Source organism: Podarcis vaucheri (assembly GCF_965113315.1).
Source record: "Podarcis vaucheri genome assembly, chromosome: 11".
NCBI lineage: Eukaryota > Metazoa > Chordata > Lepidosauria > Squamata > Lacertidae > Podarcis > Podarcis vaucheri.
In genome coordinates, this window is record NC_138749.1 from 29,749,183 (window position 1) to 29,769,238 (window position 20,056).

At 41.7% G+C, this 20,056-nt stretch overlaps 1 protein-coding gene and 1 pseudogene across 4 annotated transcripts; both read right to left on the bottom strand.

Annotated features, from left to right (window-relative positions):
• Window positions 1-1,429: 1,429 nt before the first annotated feature.
• Window positions 1,430-3,564, bottom strand: LOC309514703 (proteinase-activated receptor 1 pseudogene; annotated as a pseudogene). The gene has a single exon. The product of its transcript is annotated as a proteinase-activated receptor 1 pseudogene (transcript).
• Window positions 3,565-9,695: 6,131 nt separating this feature from the next.
• LOC309514690 (proteinase-activated receptor 1-like) lies at window positions 9,696-19,678 on the bottom strand. 3 transcript variants are annotated; one of them, XM_082191982.1, is made up of 2 exons: window positions 19,508-19,678; window positions 9,696-13,658 (listed from the first exon to the last, which is right to left on the bottom strand). In XM_082191982.1, exons 1-2 carry the CDS (start codon window positions 19,593-19,595, stop codon window positions 12,454-12,456), a joined length of 1,293 nt encoding a protein of 430 aa, XP_082048108.1. In that variant the 5' UTR covers window positions 19,596-19,678; the 3' UTR covers window positions 9,696-12,453. The 3 variants fall into 3 exon arrangements, with proteins under 3 accessions (XP_082048108.1, XP_082048110.1, XP_082048109.1); XM_082191984.1 differs by lacking the exon at window positions 19,508-19,678 and adding an exon at window positions 19,311-19,363; XM_082191983.1 differs by lacking the exon at window positions 19,508-19,678 and adding an exon at window positions 14,646-14,745.
• Between the last annotated feature and the right edge of the window lie 378 nt (window positions 19,679-20,056).

Here is a 20,056-nt window from a genome sequence, read left to right on the forward strand (position 1 = left end):
CAGTCAGTCTGATATCAATACCAGGGAAGATTCTGGAGCAGATCATTAAGCAAACAGTCTGTGAGCACCTAGAAAGGAATGCTGTGATCACTAATAGTCAGCATGGATTTCTGAAAAATAAGTCATGTCAGACTAACCTGATCTCGTTTTTTGACAGAATTACAAGCCTGGTAGATGAAGGGAACACAGTGGATGTAGCCTACCTTGATTTCAGCAAGGCATTTGACAAGGTGCCCCATGATATTCTTGTAAAGAAGCTGGTAAAATGCGGTCTTGACTATGCTACCACTCAGTGGATTTGTAACTGGCTGACTGACTGAACCCAAAGGGTGCTCATCAATGGTTCCTCTTCATCCTGGAGAAGAGTGACTAGTGGGGTGCCACAGGGTTCTGTCTTGGGCCCGGTCTTATTCAACATCTTTATCAACGACTTGGATGATGGACTCAAGGGCATCCTGATCAAATCTGCAGATGACACCAAACTGGGAGGGGTGGCTAACACCCCAGAGGACAGGATCACACTTCAAAAAGACCTTGACAGATTAGAGAACTGGGCCAAAACAAACAAGATGAACTTTAACAGGGAGAAATGTAAAGTATTGCACTTGGGTAAAAAAAATGAGAGGCACAAATACAAGATGGGTGACACCTGGCTTGAGAGCAGTACATGTGAAAAGGATCTAGGAGTCTTGGTTGACCACAAACTTGACATGAGCCAACAGTGTGACGCGGCAGCTAAAAAAGCCAATGCAATTCTGGGCTGCATCAATAGGAGTATAGCATCTAGATCAAGGGAAGTAATAGTGCCACTGTATTCTGCTCTGGTCAGACCTCACCTGGAGTACTGTGTCCAGTTCTGGGCCCCACAATTCAAGAAGGACACTGACAAACTGGAACATGTCCAGAGGAGGGCAACCAAAATGGTCAAAGGCCTGGAAACAATGCCTTATGAGGAACGGCTAAGGGAGCTGGGCATGTTTAGCCTGGAGAAGAGGGGATTAAGGGGTGATATGATAGCCATGTTCAAATATATAAAAGGATGTCATATAGAGGAGGGAGAAAGGTTGTTTTCTGCTGCTCCAGAGAAGCGTACACGGAGCAATGGATCCAAACTACAAGAAAGAAGATTCCACCTAAACATTAGGAAGAACTTCCTGACAGTAAGAGCTGTTCGACAGTGGAATTTGCTGCCAAGGAGTGTGGTGGAGTCTCCTTCTTTGGAGGTCTTTAAGCAGGGGCTTGACAACCATATGTCAGGAGTGCTCTGATGGCGTTTCCTGCTTGGCAGGGGGTTGGACTTGATGGCCCTTGTGGTCTATTCCAACTCTATGATTCTATGATTCTATGACCTCTGGAACGAATTAAATACTTAACCTGAGGTACCACTGTATCCCTCACGCCCGGAAAGGGGCCATGCAGCAGTGTCGGGTAGGAGGAGAAGCAGCAGCAGCAGGAGCGGCAATGGCAGAGGAGGAGGAAGAGGCGTCGGAGGAGGTCGACGGGAAGCCAGGGGCCCTTGCCAAGTGTGCACCGTTGCCATGGGGAAAGCCCCGCTCAGGTGCTGGGGGCAGCATCACCGCCTCTGCTCTGCTCCATGCCGTCGCCTCCCGTGCACACAAATCCAAACGTCACAGCTTTGGATTGGCTGCAGGAGCTTCCTGCGGCCAATCCGAAGCCACACCAGCATCGTCGCCCACCCAGAAGCTGTGCCAGCACCACGGAAGTCAGTCCTTGTGCGGTGAGGCATCCGCAGTGTGCAGGGACTGACTGAGTGGTGGCAGGGTCCGCAGGCTGGATTTGTGAGCCTGGGGGGCCGCATCTGGCTCCCGGGCCGTAGTTTGCCGACCCCTGCTCTGGGCAAATGATTAAAAGCTATATTCATGAGGTTTCCATATTACTGCTTGAAAACTGAATGCTCCTTTCCAGATCAGAATGCTTTCTATAGCAAAGGAGACGCCTGACCTGCCTTTGACACTCTGATGAGGCATAATAATAAATCAAGGGGTCAATGCAAGAGCTTATGGTAGTGATACAAGTGGCAAGCATGCATGCAAACAAGAGATTTGCAACCTGCTGTTCAGGCAAAAGGCTGAAGATTTGCAGCATAAACGTGACATTTGTTGGACCGAAACAAATAATAAAAGAGGACAAGACAGCTACAGACAGGAAAATGGCACGCTTCTTTTTACCTGGCTTTGTAGCAACATTGGATGAAGAAAGTTTCTTTATAATGCACACATAACAGGTGCCAGAAATTAGTAATGGTATATAAAAGAACAAAATAGACACTACAGAAAAGTAACGATAAAATGTCTTAACTGTAGAGACAGCTAGTGAGTCAAGACAGGTGGTAATGTTTAAGCGAGGGAATCTTTCTGTTTGCTCCTTGAGAAGCAGAGGAATCACTCCAGCTATGGCTATAATCCAGATGGCAAAGCAGATCAAAGCGGCCTGTCTTGGTGTGCGCCATGACAGAGACTGCATTGGGTACACCACTGCCATGAAACGGTCAACGCTTATGGTCACCATCAGCAGGATGGAGCAGTACATGTTGCAGTGAAAGGCAGATGTGATGAAACGACACATTTCTGGTCCAAATGTCCAATTGTTTCCAGAAAAGTGGTAGGTGATCTTAAAAGGAAGCGTAGACACAAAGAGGACATCGGCAAAAGCCAGGTTGAGCATGTACACTGTAGCTGGCTTCTTAAGCCTTATTTTGACCACAAACACAAGGATTGCCATAATGTTTAAAGGCAGACTGAACATAACAACAATAATGTGGACTGAAGGAACAAACCAAGTTACCCATGGACTAGTTATGATTGTTTCAATGTCCTCTGAGAGGTGAATGGACTCTGTGTTTTGACTGTGGATGTCCAACTCATTCTCATGTGTAGAAGGACTGACTAAAATTGGCAAGAGGCTCCTAGCCATCTCTAAGGATGAATCTGAAAGGAGAAGCAATATAAAATCAATTATGTCAACACCAGCATAACATTCAGTATTACTCTCTTCATCAGAATATAAATTCAGACTACTAAATTACAGATTTGTATTGTCCAATCTGGATTATTAGGATTGTTGTTGTTAATTTTGATTTGTGATCCCTTCCCTTTCACTGTAAAGTTCCAGGAGGGGTCTGTGCTAATACAAATAATGTTGAAACCCCTTCCTTCCTTTTTTATTTTATGCTGAAACACTTTATTACTTTGGAGGTCTCTCTACTATAAATCAGTTATTTCCTTCTCAATATGTCCCCTTTTCTGCTCCTATTCTATAACAGAACAGTAGAGAGTGTGCTGCAAATACCGTATGTTAAAAGCTATCAAGAGTCCACAGAGCACAGGTCAGTCGAAAGCGTTCCCAAGGAGTTGCTAGAAAGCTTATGCCTCTTTAAGGAGGCACATTTTGCATTAGTGGCTTAAAGAATGTCAAATGAGCATAAAAACGATAAAACAATACAAATTTCACTGCACAACAGAAATCACACAAATTTCAGAGATGGGGCATGCAAAACTTAAAAACGACTTAGATGCACTCTAACTGATTTGGGGATGGAATTCCTTTTAAATCAAAACCTAAATATCTAATGTAATGCACATATATTTGAAAAAAACAAAACAAAACCCCAAAGCTTGTCTTCCTAATAGAAGAATATTCTCTTTAAGCACAATTGGTGCTATTCAGGGTCTTCTTCCCCCAGCTGGAACTCACCAGACATCAGTTCCGACACCTCGCAGGTGGATGCCATTGCCATTATAAGAGAACAAGGGGGTGTTCGTGGGGAGTCCTGACACCTCTTTTTCTAGAAAAATAGCACTACCATCCAATAAGAATATAAGAAGGGTCTGCTAGATCAGGAATGGCCATCTAGCCTGGCACCCTGATCTCACAGTGGCCTCCTAGAAGCGTGTGGGAAACTCATAAGCAAGATTCAAGAAGAAAGCACTCTCCCCTCCTATTGTTCCAGCAACAGGGTTTAGAAGCATTTCTGTCTCCAGCTGTGGAGGCAGTGCATAGCCACCATGGCTGGAAACAGCATTAACAGCAGCAAGAGAGGAGCAGTAGAAGCTGGGACAATGGCAAAGCAGGTAAAACTTTTGCCATCATCTCCCTTTGCTGCTACTCCCCCCCCCACCCTGAAGAGAAGGGAGAAATGATGGAGCCCCCCCCCCCGGACGATGTTGGACCCATCCGCTGCAGATTCGCAGCAGCTGGCCTGATGACAGACTTCTAGGTGCGGTGGGGAGATTAAGGGGGGAACTGCTGGTTTGATATGAATGGTTTTTGGACTAGGGAGGGGGGTTGAGGTTTGATTTATCTGCTCATTAGTGGATGGGAGTATTGCTTTGCTTATTGTTTGAGTACTGCTAATGTTGTTTGCTGCTGTTTATGGGGCTAGTGTGTTGTTATTCTATCACTTGTAGATTATATGAAAGATTACTGTATTATATGATTGCCCCCTCTTTCCTCATCCTATGGTAATGTGGATGTGCACGTTTTGCTTTAATGTAAGCTGCTGGAACACCTTTGAGTGATACGTGACTAATTAAAAAATAGTAAAGGTAAAGGACCCCTGGACAGTTAAGTCCAGTCAAAGGTGACTATGGGGTTGTGGTGCTCATCCTGCTTTCAAGCCGAGGGAGCCGGCGTTTGTCCACAGACATATTTCCGGCTCATGTGGCCAGCATGACTAAACCATTTCTGGCGCAATGGAAAACCTTAATGGAAGCCAGAGCGCACGGAAACACCGTTTACCTTCCTGCCGGAGCGGTACCTATTTATCTACTTGCACTGGTATGCTTTAGGACTGCTAGGTTGGCAGAAGCTGGGACAGAGCAATGGGAGCTCACCTCATCACGCAGATTCGAACTGCCAACCTTCTGATTGGCAAGCCCAAGAGGCTCAGTGGTTTAGACTACCGCTCTCCTCCATGAATTTGTCCAATCTTCTTTTAAAGCCCCCTAGGTTGGTGGCCATTACTGCCTCCTGTGGAACTGAGTTCCCTAGTTTAACCATGCACTGTGGAAAGAAGTATTTTCTTTTGCCTGTCCTGAATCTTCCAGCGTGCAACTTCATTGGATGCCCATGAGTTCTAGAGTAAAGATGGTGAAAGACTTTTGTCTATTCACTTTCTCCATGCTGGGCATAATTTTTTAATAATATTCTATCATGTCACCTCTCATGTGCCTTTTCAAACTGAATGGTCCGAAAATGCTCCGGTCTTTCTTCATAGGGGATTTGCTCCATTCCCTGGATCATTTTGATTGCCCTTTTCAACGGTAATGGTGTCTGCATGCCGGCAGAATGGACTTCCACTCATGGAAGGGGCCTTACTCTTCCTGTCACACCAAATTGGGCATCACACAATGCTTAAGGCAAGATGGAATGCCAGCCAAGTAGAGAAGAGCGTCTTAAATAAGTAGACCGCCCCCCCCTTCTGCTTGCCTTGTGCAAATTAAAGCATGTTAAATCATTCACAAACCACGGTAAGGGTACTTACTGTTTGCTCTTACTGTGCTATGTAAGGTGCAGAGTATATTAAGCAGAGAAAGTATCTTCAGAGTTCGGCCCATTATTCCTCCAGAGGCACACCTCAGCTTTTGCTGCCAGGTTTCTAAAAAAGGGCTGCAAGGATTTATCTGAAAGGCATGTTCTCCTGACCCATTACGTTCTCTGAGATCAAATTCCACTCTTCATCTTTTCATCCAATTTGGGCTTGAATATTATCTTAAAGCAATTGGAGACCCAGAGCTAACCCCCTACTGTCAGAAAAGCAACCTTCAAAGAGACAGGACTAAGGAAGAGGGAGGAATGGGCTTTTTATTTCTCCCTCCTAGCTGCTTTTCAAAGCTTCATAAAAGACTGCTTTCATGAGAGTAAAGAGAGTCATCATATTAATAGGAGGAATTATCTACATGGTTTGGCATCTTTCATGTTTGTTCTCAAAAGATGCTTTCTGAAAAACAAAATATTTCTGAAAATCACATTATGACCCATGTAATGGATACTGATGCGTTTGGTTGGTTTTGAACGTTTCCATTTTCAGGGTGGGACGGACAATTAAACCTCATTAATGAACAGAATGTATCCCTTTTCCCTATCTTGAGTACCTGTAAGTGCATGAAGTGCTTTACTATTAGTCTCTTTTCTCATCACAATAACTCTTGTGATGGGATTGTGACTTCCAGGATAATTCATGGCTGAGCATCCGTTCGAAGCTATGCGACAAATTATCCACTCCATTTCATTTTTGATGCTATTACACCATTCCAGAGTCCATTGTCACTGTGAGAACAAGCAAAAGGTAAGGCCAGATGTGTTTAGAAGTGTTAGGAGATTGTCCCATGATTTGAGCTGAGAACACATGCTACAAGTACCTTGCTGAAGTTGGGCATTACAACATTACCCAGCTGGATCTGGAGAAAAGCACATCTAGTCTAGACTCTTGTTCCCCATTTGGTCAGCTAGTGCCTGAGATGTGCTTAGAAACAGCACATCATTGAGGACAAGTCCTCTCGCACTGTTGTTCCACAACAGTTGCCATTCAGAGAGCAGAGCTCAGATCTACTGAAGCTAGGGGAGCCTCTGGTGGTCAAAGAGCACAATTGCAGTCAAAGCTAGGTGCCTGGCCAGGGTTGAGGTCTCCATGGATCTACAAATACAGCACTCTTGCTAATATTGGCGGTAGCAAGATGCAGAAAGGGAGCAGGAGTGTGTCTGCTTGGAGCCACTGGTATCTTCATGTGTTGGCTCTGTCCAAATTGTTTGGGAAACCTCTGATTCATTTTAGTCTCTGTACACAAGTTTGTATCTGCAGAGTCCTTCAGTACTGATTCTGTAGTGATGGAGTTGTTATCCTGTCCATGTGCTCAGATAAATGTTTGAACAGTACTATTGCTTTTCCCTATTTAAGACAAGTAAAACAACTTCTGATCAGGTTTGGCCATTGTGAAAGTGGCACCTCCAGGGGAATAGATAGAATAATGGAATTGATGCTTGCTTTTTCACTTGGCTGGTGGCACTTCTTGCTTGAAGGACACTGGCACCCCTCCCCATGCTTTCAGGTGTTTATGAAAATGGTAAAAGGTGCAAGTCAAAATAATGTGACCATGTTAGGACATGATTTTGCCATAGTAGCGCCAACCCAGCTCCCTTGGTCATCTACCATCAACAGTCCACTTTGGGAAGGATTCTGTAGGGTAACGAGCCTCATAATACTGTCCTGTGGGATTAATCTGAAATAGGATTGCCGTATTTCAAAAAGTAAAATTCCTGAGCTTTTTTCAAAGAAACCCACCGAAATTGTTAAGCTTTTTGGGGAAAACCAAACAACTGCTTTTCCCACCTGGTTGCCATACATCTGGGTTTCCTCTTGCCATTTTGCAGATTCAGCAAAATTCCCCCAACACCAATATTACTGATCTATGGCAAGCCTACTTTGAAATTGGTGGATTTTGTTGTTTTTAGGTAGTGCATTGCCTACTAATTTGACCGTTTCCAATCACTTTCTGTTGTAACTTTATAGACAATACACCTTGCCACTTTTATTTATTGTATTTTTATGTTTTGAGTTTGTTTGTGCCACATTTTTATGTTCAAGAGTTATCCCCCTTCTGCCTTCCCCCTTTAGTTGAACGGCTGGTGAGTGAGAGTTCCTTTTCATTCCTGTTAGTATCCTTTATTTCCATTTGATAATTGTGTATTTTTGCAGTGTTGTCCCCTTTTCCTCTTCTCAGATGTCTACAAATTTTCAGACCAACTGTATAAAAAACAATAGACTGGAAGGATTAACAAACATTTTATTCACCCAGAAATGTTCGCTTTTGCCCTTGTGGAAGAATCACTATGACTATCAGTTTTAAATCTAGCAGGTTTCATCTCCTGGCAGTGAAAGAGATAAATAGATATAGATGATAGATAGATAGATAGATAGATAGATAGATAGATAGATAGATGATAGATATGTCATACAGCTAAGTCAAAACACAGTCAAAATTCACAGTAAAAAAGAAAAAATTTACTGAGGCAAACAGACTTCTTTATAAACACTGTACAAACAATAATGGAAAAGAGAAAAGTATGACTTCCTGTAACTGAAACAATATTTGTACAACTTAAGGGTTCCTGCATTGGGAGATATCTGCCTGCAATTTGGCAGGCTTAATCCACTCTGGAGAAACTCCTCTTCCCGTAAATTTCATCCACATAAGTAAAAATGAGGGCGGGGTTTAGCCATTTTCACATCTCTATAACAATGAATCATGGGAAACAGAGCTTCCTTTTTAACAAAGCTGATATGGACACAGATTATGAGTCAAATGGGATATATCAACTTGGAAAAGTTAGGGCTGTTTCATAAAGCAGTTCTCTTGGTCCACATTGATACTCATATAATGAGATGCTTATATGTCCCAACACTGCCACACATACACATTCTGGAACTTTTTGCAGTCCAGGTATAAAATAACTGCAAATACTTACAGGATTCAACAAAGGCTGCAATTAAGTAAAACCCTTGAAAGATTACAAGAACGTTTTATCTGGGATGGTTATAAAGAAGCTCAAAAGTCAGTTCATGATCCTGACCCACTATCTTGCCCAACTCATGGAGGCACATTGGAATAACAAAACAGGTACTAGACACAAACACATGGAGAGAAGCATAGTGTTACAGAGGTTGGGTGCCATCTCTGCTGAGCTGTAGAAAGATTCTTGGGAGATCCAAGTGCTCACTCACGGTCTGGGTTCCTTTGCAAATCAAGATGTGGCGGAGGCTGTCATACCTTTAAGAAACATGACCTATTCGCATATTTACACCTGAATTCAGATGGAAAGAGCCCAGATCTTACAGGATAGTCATCTCAAGAGGGGCTTCTTCCCCACAGCAGCGCAGCACCGTTCATCATGTTAACAGCTTGGCTTATCACTTGCTAGCTATGTGAAACTGCCTTGGTTTGTGATCCTAAACTGAATGGCTCTTCTGGGTTTCAATCAGGGGAGATTTCCAGCCCTACCTGGAGATGCCAGGGACTGGACCACCTGGGAGCTTCTACATACAAAGCAGATTGTCTAGCCTATGAAGTAGGCGTGCAATGGAAGTGAGATTTTTAAAAAGCACACATATAGTAGCAGTATTGGATAACCTTTCTGTTGTCTACGGATTCAGCATTTTGGAGCAGAGCAATCCTACCGCAGGGGGAGAGTCATGGTGGTGTTACCACTATTTCCTAAACCGTATCAGCTAGGGCAGGCCAAGGCAATTCACCTCCAATTTAAAGGGATGAACCATGTCATGCCTTAGTCCAGTGCAGCTTTTGCCTGGGGGCCTGAAGAACCTTGACTGGCCTGACATGCTGCCAAACTACTTTTTCAGTTCCTGTACCATAGACACTACAAAGACCATAGATTGCCCCTTCATTGTAGTTTAGCCTTATTGTCACTGAACAATAATGCAAGACCAAAATGCCTGATTCCTATAAACTGCCACAGTTACTTGTTCCTAACATTTAAAAAAAATATCTTTGTTGCTGTGGGATATGGATGGAAGATAAGTTTTAAGCAACCTGACTGAAGCTTTTGGAATATTCAAGGTTTACATGTTTCAGAGCAGCAATTTTTAAGTGAAAATATATCAGACTGGATATCATGTATGAGAAACTTGTATCATGGCATAGGTATGAACACACAACAAATGAAGCAGATAAAAAGTTTATTATTGCTGCAGGTTAATTCAATTTTCAAACATAATAAACATCTGTCTATCAACATTATAGTTTTAAGAAAGCAAATACCATAATTTATTTGGTTAATATGAATATATAATAATATAACTTCCAAAAATTATGAAATATTTACACATTTTACTTATGTTTGTACATCAATAAAATTAAAAATATATGGTTAAATTACTTTACATTAAATGTATTTTGATAGGGATTTGACCCAGGAAGAAAATAGAAGTCAATACTGGGTCATATCCAATGTCAGTCCAGCTCAGAGTAGACCCATTGGAAATAATGGACATGAAGAACTTAGGTTCACTATTTTCAATGTGTACACTTGGAGTATAACCTAGTTGGTCACAACCGTTAATATTCTTCCTATAACAGGTATTTCCTCCTATATCAAACCCAGCTAAATACCCTTTTATATCTTTTCACACACAAAAATGGAAAACAATACAGTAATGCAATACATTTCAAATAAAATAGTTAGAATGCTGAAAATACCTGCTGACAGATTAGCAGACGCTTCTTCTCAGTTTTAAAATGCTGCTTCAGATTCTGAGTTTCAGGATACAAGCCTATATTTACTTGTTTAAGAGCAACGGCAATTGAAATCAATAGGACTTACTTTGGAGTAGATAAGCAGTAGCTTTACTTCTCCCATTTGGTAATTATATTATGTATGTTTAGAATGTTTAGATGTTGCTCCAGCAGAGGCAACTGTTGACGGAAGAGGAAGGGATGCAAATTTTGCTGATTTTCACAGCCTCCGGCACCACCCAAAAATCTGTTCTGAAGGTTTGGGAGAGCATCCAGAGTAGGTTTTTCATAATTATGAAAACAGAAGGGAGGGAGAATGGGGAAAAAGTGTCCCCTTGCCTTTTGCATTAATGGATGCCTCTGTTGGATCAAATGCTTTTGCACTCACTAGATGCAACACTTTACTTTTTTGTTACATTAGAAACCCTATGGGATTCTAGAGTAGAAATTAAACATTTTCTGTGCTAAAGAAATGCATCAGCTAAAAACCTAAATTCAACTGCTAATGAAAGTAAAAGTAATTTACATAAAGACAAGTAATATTTAATTTATTTTTATGTCCCAGGGCTCACTTGTAATTTTCCATTACTGAGTGCGAGTTAATTAGATTTTTATAATGTTGCAGTGCCTCAGTCTGTTTTTTAAATGCATTTCACACACGTGATCAAGGTACGACACATTTTAGGGAAAAACTAAGCTACAGAATAACTAAATCATCTGTAGAGAGGTGCCCACTAAAAGCAAATACCTGTAGAAAGTACATTCTGAACAGGACACATTGGAGTTTCACTCTATTTTAAAAGTAGAAACACATGTTCAGTATAAGACTTAAAGCAGAACCAGTTTGAAATAAATATGCCAGCATACCTTTTCTCTGATTCTTCAAATATTTGGACAACTCCAAACTACTTGGTTGACAGTGTGATCTAGTCCGTGTTAAACCACATTAATAGAATGTAAGTAGGCTATTCAGTGCATAGTTGTGATGGGTACACAGTAACACCAACTAGCAACCAGTTCTGGCTAGTTATAACTTTTTGCTTCTATTCATGGAAGGATAACGCTGCTCATGGAAACAGCCATTTTATAAAGTACTGTGTCTGTTTGTAAAGGAGCAAAAGGTCAGGATGCAAGCCAATCTGTTCTGTAAAACCAATATCCAGGTCTCAATCATGAGTCAAAAGTCCATTGTTTATATACAACAGAACAATAAAAAGGCTTATCATGACTTGAACTTTGTGTGACAACACCAAATTGCAAATATTGACTCATTTGTCTTTTAAGGAAATCTTTTTCAGTTTTTAGCTTCTAAGGCAGCCAAAATATGTAGAGCAAAATCATGAAATATGCAGAATGCATTTCAGAAGGCTCAATCATATACTACAAATTAGAAAAGCAGTGTTAAAAAAAAGACCACTGATTCATTTAATTTCAGGAATCATCAAATGTTGTAATACAAATAATACTTGAAATTAGAGTACCAATAAGAAAAGGGATATATAAACTCAAATATCTCTTTAGTCATAAGGTCATTAGGCAGCCTTGAATGAAATCAGTGTCTCTTAGCATCCAAAGCCAATTTGTAAATGAAAACAGTGATTTCGTTCAGAGGGCTATTGTAATGTGGCAAACAATGCATAAAAATTTGAAGTCTGTTTAACAGTTTGTAGATTTTAGTTGTTGGAGGTTTTCAGCCATAAGTGACCTATTTATAACATTGTCAGTAGAATCAGATTAATACTTCTCTTTCTCCCTTTGTCTTTGTCTTTTTCTCTCTCTTTCTCTCTCTCTCTCTCTCACTCACTCACACACACACACAAATAGGGATGCAGTACATATCTGGGTAAAGTTTTCACAGGAAAACACTGTTTCAACACCTCCTTGAGTCTTTATCTTCCCTCCCCATACCCTATATCCTTTTTAATGACAGGTTATCTGTTAACAAACATGTTAATCATGTGAAAAATGTGGTATGGCTATTCTTCAGTATAATAGCTTAAATATATAGCTATATAAATAATAAGTGCACAAAATGTACTTTTGTCCACAAAACAATATGAGTTGTAGCAAATGTTTCTCATAGTAAGAACAGACTCACTGAAATTCGTGGATGTACCTGTACTAACTATTTGGGTCCATTGATTTCAGTAAGTCTACTTTGAACAAAACTTAGCTGATTGCAATCCTATGTTAATAGCTTCCTGTAGACACTGTTACCAAGTGTACTGGTGCAAGTACCCCTTCTACTGGTCCTAGTCATTAACTGGCCACTGGTACTGGTACTGCAAGATTCAGAGGTCTTTTTACAGCAAAAAAGATTGATAAGGTGTCGCTGGCATTCAGAAGAGGTGTAATAATAGATCAAAGGATCAATGCAGCAACTTATACTGCTAGTACAGACACAGATGAGATAGGCAAAGTAGATATTCCCCAAGTAGTTTTTGTAAGAAAAACTGATGTAGTGAATTAACAAAAGGACATTGGTTGGACCAAAGCAAATAATAAAAATGGAGAAAACAGCTACAGACAATAATAACGCCCGTGTTTTCTTGCTCTGCTTCGCAGCGACATTCGAAGAGCTAAGACTCCGGATGATACACACATAGCAAACAGCAGAAACAATTAATGGCACAAAAAAGAAAAGAGAAGAGAAAATGGGGAAAAAAATAAGGTAATAGCCTTTAAGATCATCTTTCTTCAACACATCATGGCACGTTGTAATGTTTAACTGAGGAATTCTTTGGGTTTGCTCATTGATTAGCAGAGGTATCACTCCAGCTATTGCTACAAGCCAGATGGCAAGACAGACCACAAAGGCACGTCTTCGTGTGCGCCAGGACAGGGACTGCATTGGGTACACCACTGCTAAGAAACGGTCCATGCTTATCACCATCATCAGCAGGATAGAGCAGTACATGTTGCAGTAGAAGGCAGCAGTGACAAAACGACACATTTCAGGTCCAAATGCCCAATTGTTCCCAGAAAAATGGTAGACAATCTTAAAAGGAAGAACACTCACAAAGAGAACATCAGCAGAAGCCAGGCTGAGCATGTACACTGCAGCTGGCTTTTTCACCTTCATTTTTATCAGGAACACAAGAATTGCCATGATGTTCAGAGGAAGACTCAGCACAACAACTAGGGTATAAACTGATGGAACAAAAATGGTCAGCCATCCACTAGTCAGGTACTCCTTGACATCTCCAGATCTCCTTGACATCTCCAGCATTCGTGTTTCTCCAGGGATTCTCCAGCATTCTCGTGTTTCATTGATAGAACCCGATCCAATTTCTGAATCGTTTTCAGTGTCATCGTCTCCCAATGGGATTTTTTCATATTCTTCTTCTGTTGAATAGGGAAAGGTTTTTGGTCCAATCTGAGCGAAAGAGTCTAGAAAATGAAGTTTATGGTTATTAAACATATTAGGTAACTCACACATTTAGCAGAAAATACTTTTCTGAAGTAAAATTCTTTTGTGGACTAGAAAAAGGCATATTCACTGCCTTTTCCATTTTTCAAATATCTTGTACAATTAGCATGTTACTTCCTTTATACTACCTTTCCATCCCCCCCCCGTGTTTATGATAGCTGCTTTTAAGTTATTTACATTCTGTTATTTACAATAGATCTTGTATGCACCTATTAAGATGACATTAACATATAAAACAGGGATTCCTATTCATCACCTCTGAAATTTTAACAACAGCAATTACAAACCCTCTTATTCACTGAATATTCATCAGATACTTTCCCAGACTATTTAAATATATATTTCAATGCAAGAAACATTCAAATTCCAAAAGTATTTATCTTGATTATCAAGTGAAACTTTGCCGAAAATCATGGACCTTCCCTTGCCTCAGTAAGCTAAAGATAGCCTATTGGATTTTCAAACCTCCTTTAGATAAGACAGAATTCTTATTACAGTACATAGAATGTTCGTTCTGGGTTAACATCTACCTGATAGCCCATGTTGTATTGGGCTATATTCTGAAAGGCTTGCTCAATATCACATCAAAGAATTGGAGAGCTATGATAAGAGAACTCAGAATGATTTTGTTTCTCTATCTCAATTAAAACAGGCCATCGTTGTTCCAGTATACAGCACTTTGAGCCTGTAGGTTTTCTTCAGATAGGTTGGAGAAAACCTGGTACTAATTGTGTCACCCACAATGACTTATCTTTTAATTCCAACCTATATCTTAGACAAAACAACTCTTTTCAAGTTTTTGGTGTCCAGTTTCATGCATAAAGAAATAATTAGTAATAACAAGAATAACAACAAAGTGTATATTATACAGGAAACTAGTCCTTTAAAAATCATTTCAGATATATTCTGACCCCAACTGCACAGCCTTTGCAGGACACAGCCCTCACCTGCACTCTGCCCAAGGGGGCCCCCTAGAGCAGTTTTCAGGGGACCTGGAGCTACAGGGGGAAGGAGACATCACCTCACTCCTTTCCTCCACTGTGACCACAGCTCCATCACTAATATGGATCCAATCATTTATGACTTCAGAAAAGAACTACTGTGATAGATGATTCAAGATGTCATTTGTGAAAAACTATAAAATGTCCATAGTACATGGAAAGTAACTAATGATGAAGTTTGTTCCCGATGGGTTGTATACTTTAGGCTGTCTACTAACCCAGTGCCTGTCTAGCTACTGAAAAGGCATGACAGGAAAGATCATTTAGACTACTGGAATGGCATTCGCAGTACAAAAGAATGGATCAAAGATCATGTGACTTCTCATCAGCCTCAAAGTGTTTTTGCACTGCTAAACAAACTCAGTATTCTGTAGACTGGTCATTCAGCATTATTCACAAATAAGGAAGAACAGAAGAGCTGGAAACATCAACTTCAGTGGGGTTTTCCTCCATATAGGGCTTTCATATCCTAAAACATTAGTTGTTCCAAATGCTCCTAAACATACTGATTTTAGGAGGCTTACTAAAGTGAGTGTTGTTAGGATAAAGATACGTAATAGAGAGTGGCACATATCTATTGTTTGTGCAACAAGCATGATGTCACACTGACCTTTCATGATCTAGTTCTTAAAAAATAAAGTTGCTACTGAAGTTTAATCCTCAACACAGACATCTCTTAGATTGATTTTAAATAAAGCACTATTGTGACTTATTTTGACACACCCTTTCACTTTATGCCCAAATTCGACACACAATCCTAGTCCAGACTAGGTTACTCCAAAACCATGATTAATGATTTGTGCTCAACATAAACAACAGTCTCTGCCTAGTATGGAGAGCCAAATGAAGATTAGAAATTGACACACCCCAAAGCAGATTTTGTAACTTAAAATGCATTTGCTTTCAATTATGCCCAATATTAAACCTTCCAGATGTATCTCTCAAGAAAGATATCTTTAAAGAACACCAACAGTCACTGAATACTTCTCATGAGTAAACAGTTCCAACAGCTTTAACAAAAATACAGCTGTTAGAAGATAGACCCAAGGCCATGACTGCTATTCATGACTGCATTTGGTGCAGAAGAATCTTTCATAAAATGTCAAAGTCTGCAGATGCTGGTCAGGTGAACGGAGTTGTGGTGCTTATAGCACAAACCTTTTGTGGTTGAGGCATAAGAGAAGAAAGACTGAGTCATCCACCACATCCAGCCACTAAGGGAAATCTTCTATCAAACAAATTAAGTACAGTGGTACCTCGGGTTACAGACGCCTCAGGTTACAGACTCCACTAACCCTCTTAACCTCGGGTTAAGAACTTTGCTTCAGGATGAGAACAGAAATCACGCAGCAGCGGTGCAGCGGCAGCAGGAGGCCCCATTAGCTAAAGTGGTACCTCAGGTTAAGAACAGTTTCAGTTTAAGAACGGACCTCCAGAACGAATTAAGTTCTTAACCCAAGGTTAATTTTCACCTACTTGGTTGGAAGTGCCATCCAGTCTCAGTCTCTCTCTCTCTCTCTCTCTCTCTCTCTCTCTCTCTCACACACACACACACACACACACAACACCTTGGTAACAAAATGCCTCTCTCAGTTGCTGTTTGTGTTTCAAAGAGACATCTGTAACATTTCCTACCCCTTTTGTACTGCTTTTAAAATTACTGTTGTATTTGTGTGGGAGCAATTTATTATTTAATGTTATTACTTACTGAAAAATCAAAAAAAGATATATATTGTTTGTGAATATATATAACAGAAACACACACACACATGTACACAAATCGGTCCACATATTAAGTCCCACTGATTTCAATTGGTCTGCTCTGGACATGATTATGCCAAACATGATCCAGTCCAATGCATGAACACAGTATTGAAACTGGGCAACTGAAATTAAGTCAAATGTGAAATCAAAGCCAGAGTTAACTTGGAAAACACACTAGATCAGTAGTCTTCAAATTTTCAGACCTGGGACCCACCTTTAACTCAAACCTGCATTTAGGCACCAGTTTCTTAATCTCCCCTATACTGCATTTGTATGGTGGTAGTGTTGCCTAGTGGTTGGAATCGTAATCCTCAAGCTGCAAAGTCTATTTTCAGGCAGCCGATCATTAGTAAGGAAAAGGTAAAGGTACCCCTGCCCGTACGGGCCAGTCTTGACAGACTCTAGGGTTGTGCGCCCATCTCACTTTATAGGCCGGGGGCCAGCGCTGTCCGGAGACACTTCCGGGTCACGTGGCCAGCGTGACGAAGCTACTCTGGCAAGCCAGAGCCGCACACGGAAACGCCGTTTACCTTCCCGCAGGTAAGCGGTCCCTATTTATCTACTTGCACCCGGGGGTGCTTTCGAACTGCTAGGTTGGCAGGCGCTGGGACCGAGCAACGGGAGCGCACCCCGCCGCGGGATTTCGAACTGCCGACCATACGATCGGCAAGTCCTAGGCGCTGAGGTTTTACCCACAGCGCCACCCATTATTGAATTACAATTATATACCCATCAAGTCCTTCTGTTAATTTAACTCTGTGCCCTTCTGCGCATACACTCAAACTTACTAATGTCTTGCTAACAAGAGCCACAGACTGGCACTTATAGTTTTAAAGTATTCACCCAACATGTATTTTTTTTGTCATGGGAAGCACAAGCAGATTGACAACCAAGTGGTGGGGAAACAATAGGAAGTTACAGTGATACCTCGGTTTACAAACTTAATCTGTTCCGGAAGTCTGTTCTTAAACCAAAGCATTCTTAAACCAAAGCGTGCTTCCCCATAGCAGCAGGGGACTCAATTTACAAATGGAACACTCTCAACAGGAAATGAAACATGTTCTTATTCCAAGGCAAAGTTCACAAACCGAAACACTTCCGGATTTGCAGCGTTCTTAATCCAAGTGGTTCATAAACTAAGCTCTTTTTATTCTTGTACTAACCACAGTTGATATCCAAAAGGGGCAACTTTAAATTTAACACATGAAGTTTGTCTTTCTCATAAGTTTAACAAAAAACTAACCTTGATGTAAAAAATAACCATCTAGATAGATAATAAAACGTTGATGTTCAATTTGAACCACATTTTCCCTGTTCTGTTCATGGTGATAAGCAAATGACTCACTCAGCGTTTTAGGTCAACATACTGTCTATCTGTCAGCAATGTAAAAAATATAGCAACAATGGAGGAAAATAAACAACCAGCGAGATTCCCTCTTCCCTACACTGCTGTACTTTATGAGAACAAAGAAAGAGAATGGATCACAAAGTTCCTTTGCAATAAATCCAGGCAGTAAAAACTCCCCCCTGAACTTACAACTTTTTCAAGTTGTCAAAACATAAGACAAATGGCAAACATTTGATCTGTTAAGGCAACCATTTGCTTATGTGCAGAAATATAAAAAACCACTTCCTAAGCCAATAATTATCTCTTTTACTGATTAAAATACATCATGCATGGTTTATAAGCCGTAACAATTCAGAAAGAAGTTACTCATAGAAAGAAAGCAAACAATGACTCTCAGGTTCTGTAACTTTCACATTCCATATCTTTTTATTTATTTTATTCATTAAATTTCCATACCGCCCTTCATATATGACATCCCAGGGTGGTTTACAATATAAAAACACAAAAATACATAGCATAGTAACAAACAAAAATAATAATCCCCCCCTGCAGTTTAAAAGGCCATGGATTGTTTAATTAGCCAAATGCTTGGGAGAAGACAAATGCTTTTTGCTTGGCGCCTAAAGATATGTATTGAAGGCGCAGGTCAACCTCCTTGGGGAGAGCATTCCACAAAGAGGGGCCACTGCAGAAAAGGCCAGTTCTCCTGTTTCCGCACACCAGATCTCTCATGGAGGAAGCATGCGGAGAAAGGACTGTGCAGGGTCTGGGTCGTTTCATATTATTTTTTTACTGTGCAATGGACTGATGTACTAAAAACTGGTTGCTCATCTCCCACTGACCTTAACGATATTTAAGCAATCTAAGAGAAACCCTAAAAACTTAAAAGCCTTCCTTTGTAGCCACGCAACTATGGAGGTGCTCCCCAACAACCAACAAAACTTTATGTTCTGTGAGAGTTGCACATCCCCATTTATTACTCAGTCAAGTCTTCAAACGCTACGCATTCTTGCCTGTAAAAGAAATCCCATTGAACTCAACGGCATCCACAGGATTGCGCTGAATAAACACCATAAATAGGACGAGGAGAGAGAGAGAGAGAAAAGGCGACGGTAAAGATCCCACCCCCCTGCTTTTGAGGAAGAGCCCCCTCCCCCCCCCCACATCAAAAGGGTCGCATCTCCGGCAACTTGGCGGCAGTGGCGTCAACAACCCAGGCATCCTGTAACATGAGCCAGGAAAGAAGAAGGCGAATCGAAGTATCAAAGGCATTCCTGCAGCCAGCTTTGTTCTGTCAGAAGGATTTACTTTTACATCTTGCACGCGCGCCTCCGGGAGCCGAGCGAGGGGCTGCCTTTGGCTCCCCGGGAAAAGGACCCCTAAGAACAGCCCCGCAGGATCAGGCCAATGGCATCCCCTTCCCGAGTGTTTACCCCAACCCGAAACACTTCTCATTGGCCGTGTGCCATTCACACCAATGGAACTCGAGTATGGATTACTTGTAATTCAATCGGACGCGACTTCCGGGAAGCGTCCCTCTCGCCCCCCCAGCAGCCCCGGGATGGTGTCCTCCGAAACATGGCTGAGCTGCCTCCCCGCCTTCCTCCTCCTCCTCCTCCTCCTCCTCCCAGCGAGCGACCACCCAAAACCTGGCTCCCCTCTGGCGGGAGAGAGCCCCGTCGCCGCCGCCACCTACCATTTCCCGACGAGGGAAGGCAGAGCAAGGGACACACCAGCACGGCGCTGCAGCCCAGCAGCAACAGCGAGACCGGCGGCTGCCCCATGGCCGCCTCGCGGGGCAAAAGCACCGAGCTCGCGGGCGCAAAGGGTCAGCCTCCGAAGTCTCCCCGGGCTGCTTTGAGGGACCGCAGGCGGAGGGGCGAGCAAGCGCGCTAAGTGTGGCGGAGGCGGCCGGAGGGGAGAGTCGCCGCCCCCAAAGCGGAGGAGTGGGCGGGAAGCTCTGAAGGGAGTCCGCCCTCCAGAGTCGAGCGCCAGTTCACCGCCTTTACTTCTGGTGGTTTTTAAGGAGATAATTAAGATGCAAAAGCCACAATAAGCTAAAAAGCCACAAAAAGAATAGAAGCCAATACAAACCCAGAGCTAATATTTGTGTCTCACCAAGAGTGTTTTGTGAATTATCATTAGTATACATAGTTGTGTCAAAAGCAGAGACATCACCTTGCCAACAAAGGTCCGTATAGTTTAAGCCATGGTTTTCCCAGTAGTGATGTATGGAAGTGAGAGC

What these genes read in the sequence shown, in the direction of transcription:
- LOC309514690 (XM_082191982.1), bottom strand. Translation starts at nt 19,595, where the DNA reads ATGGGGCAGCCGCCGGTCTCGCTGTTGCTGCTGGGCTGCAGCGCCGTG. An exon ending in CCTTCCCTCGTCGGGAAATG is followed by an intron (nt 13,659 to 19,507) that starts GTAGGTGGCGGC and finishes TTCATTTTCTAG; the next exon opens with ACTCTTTCGCTCAGATTGGA.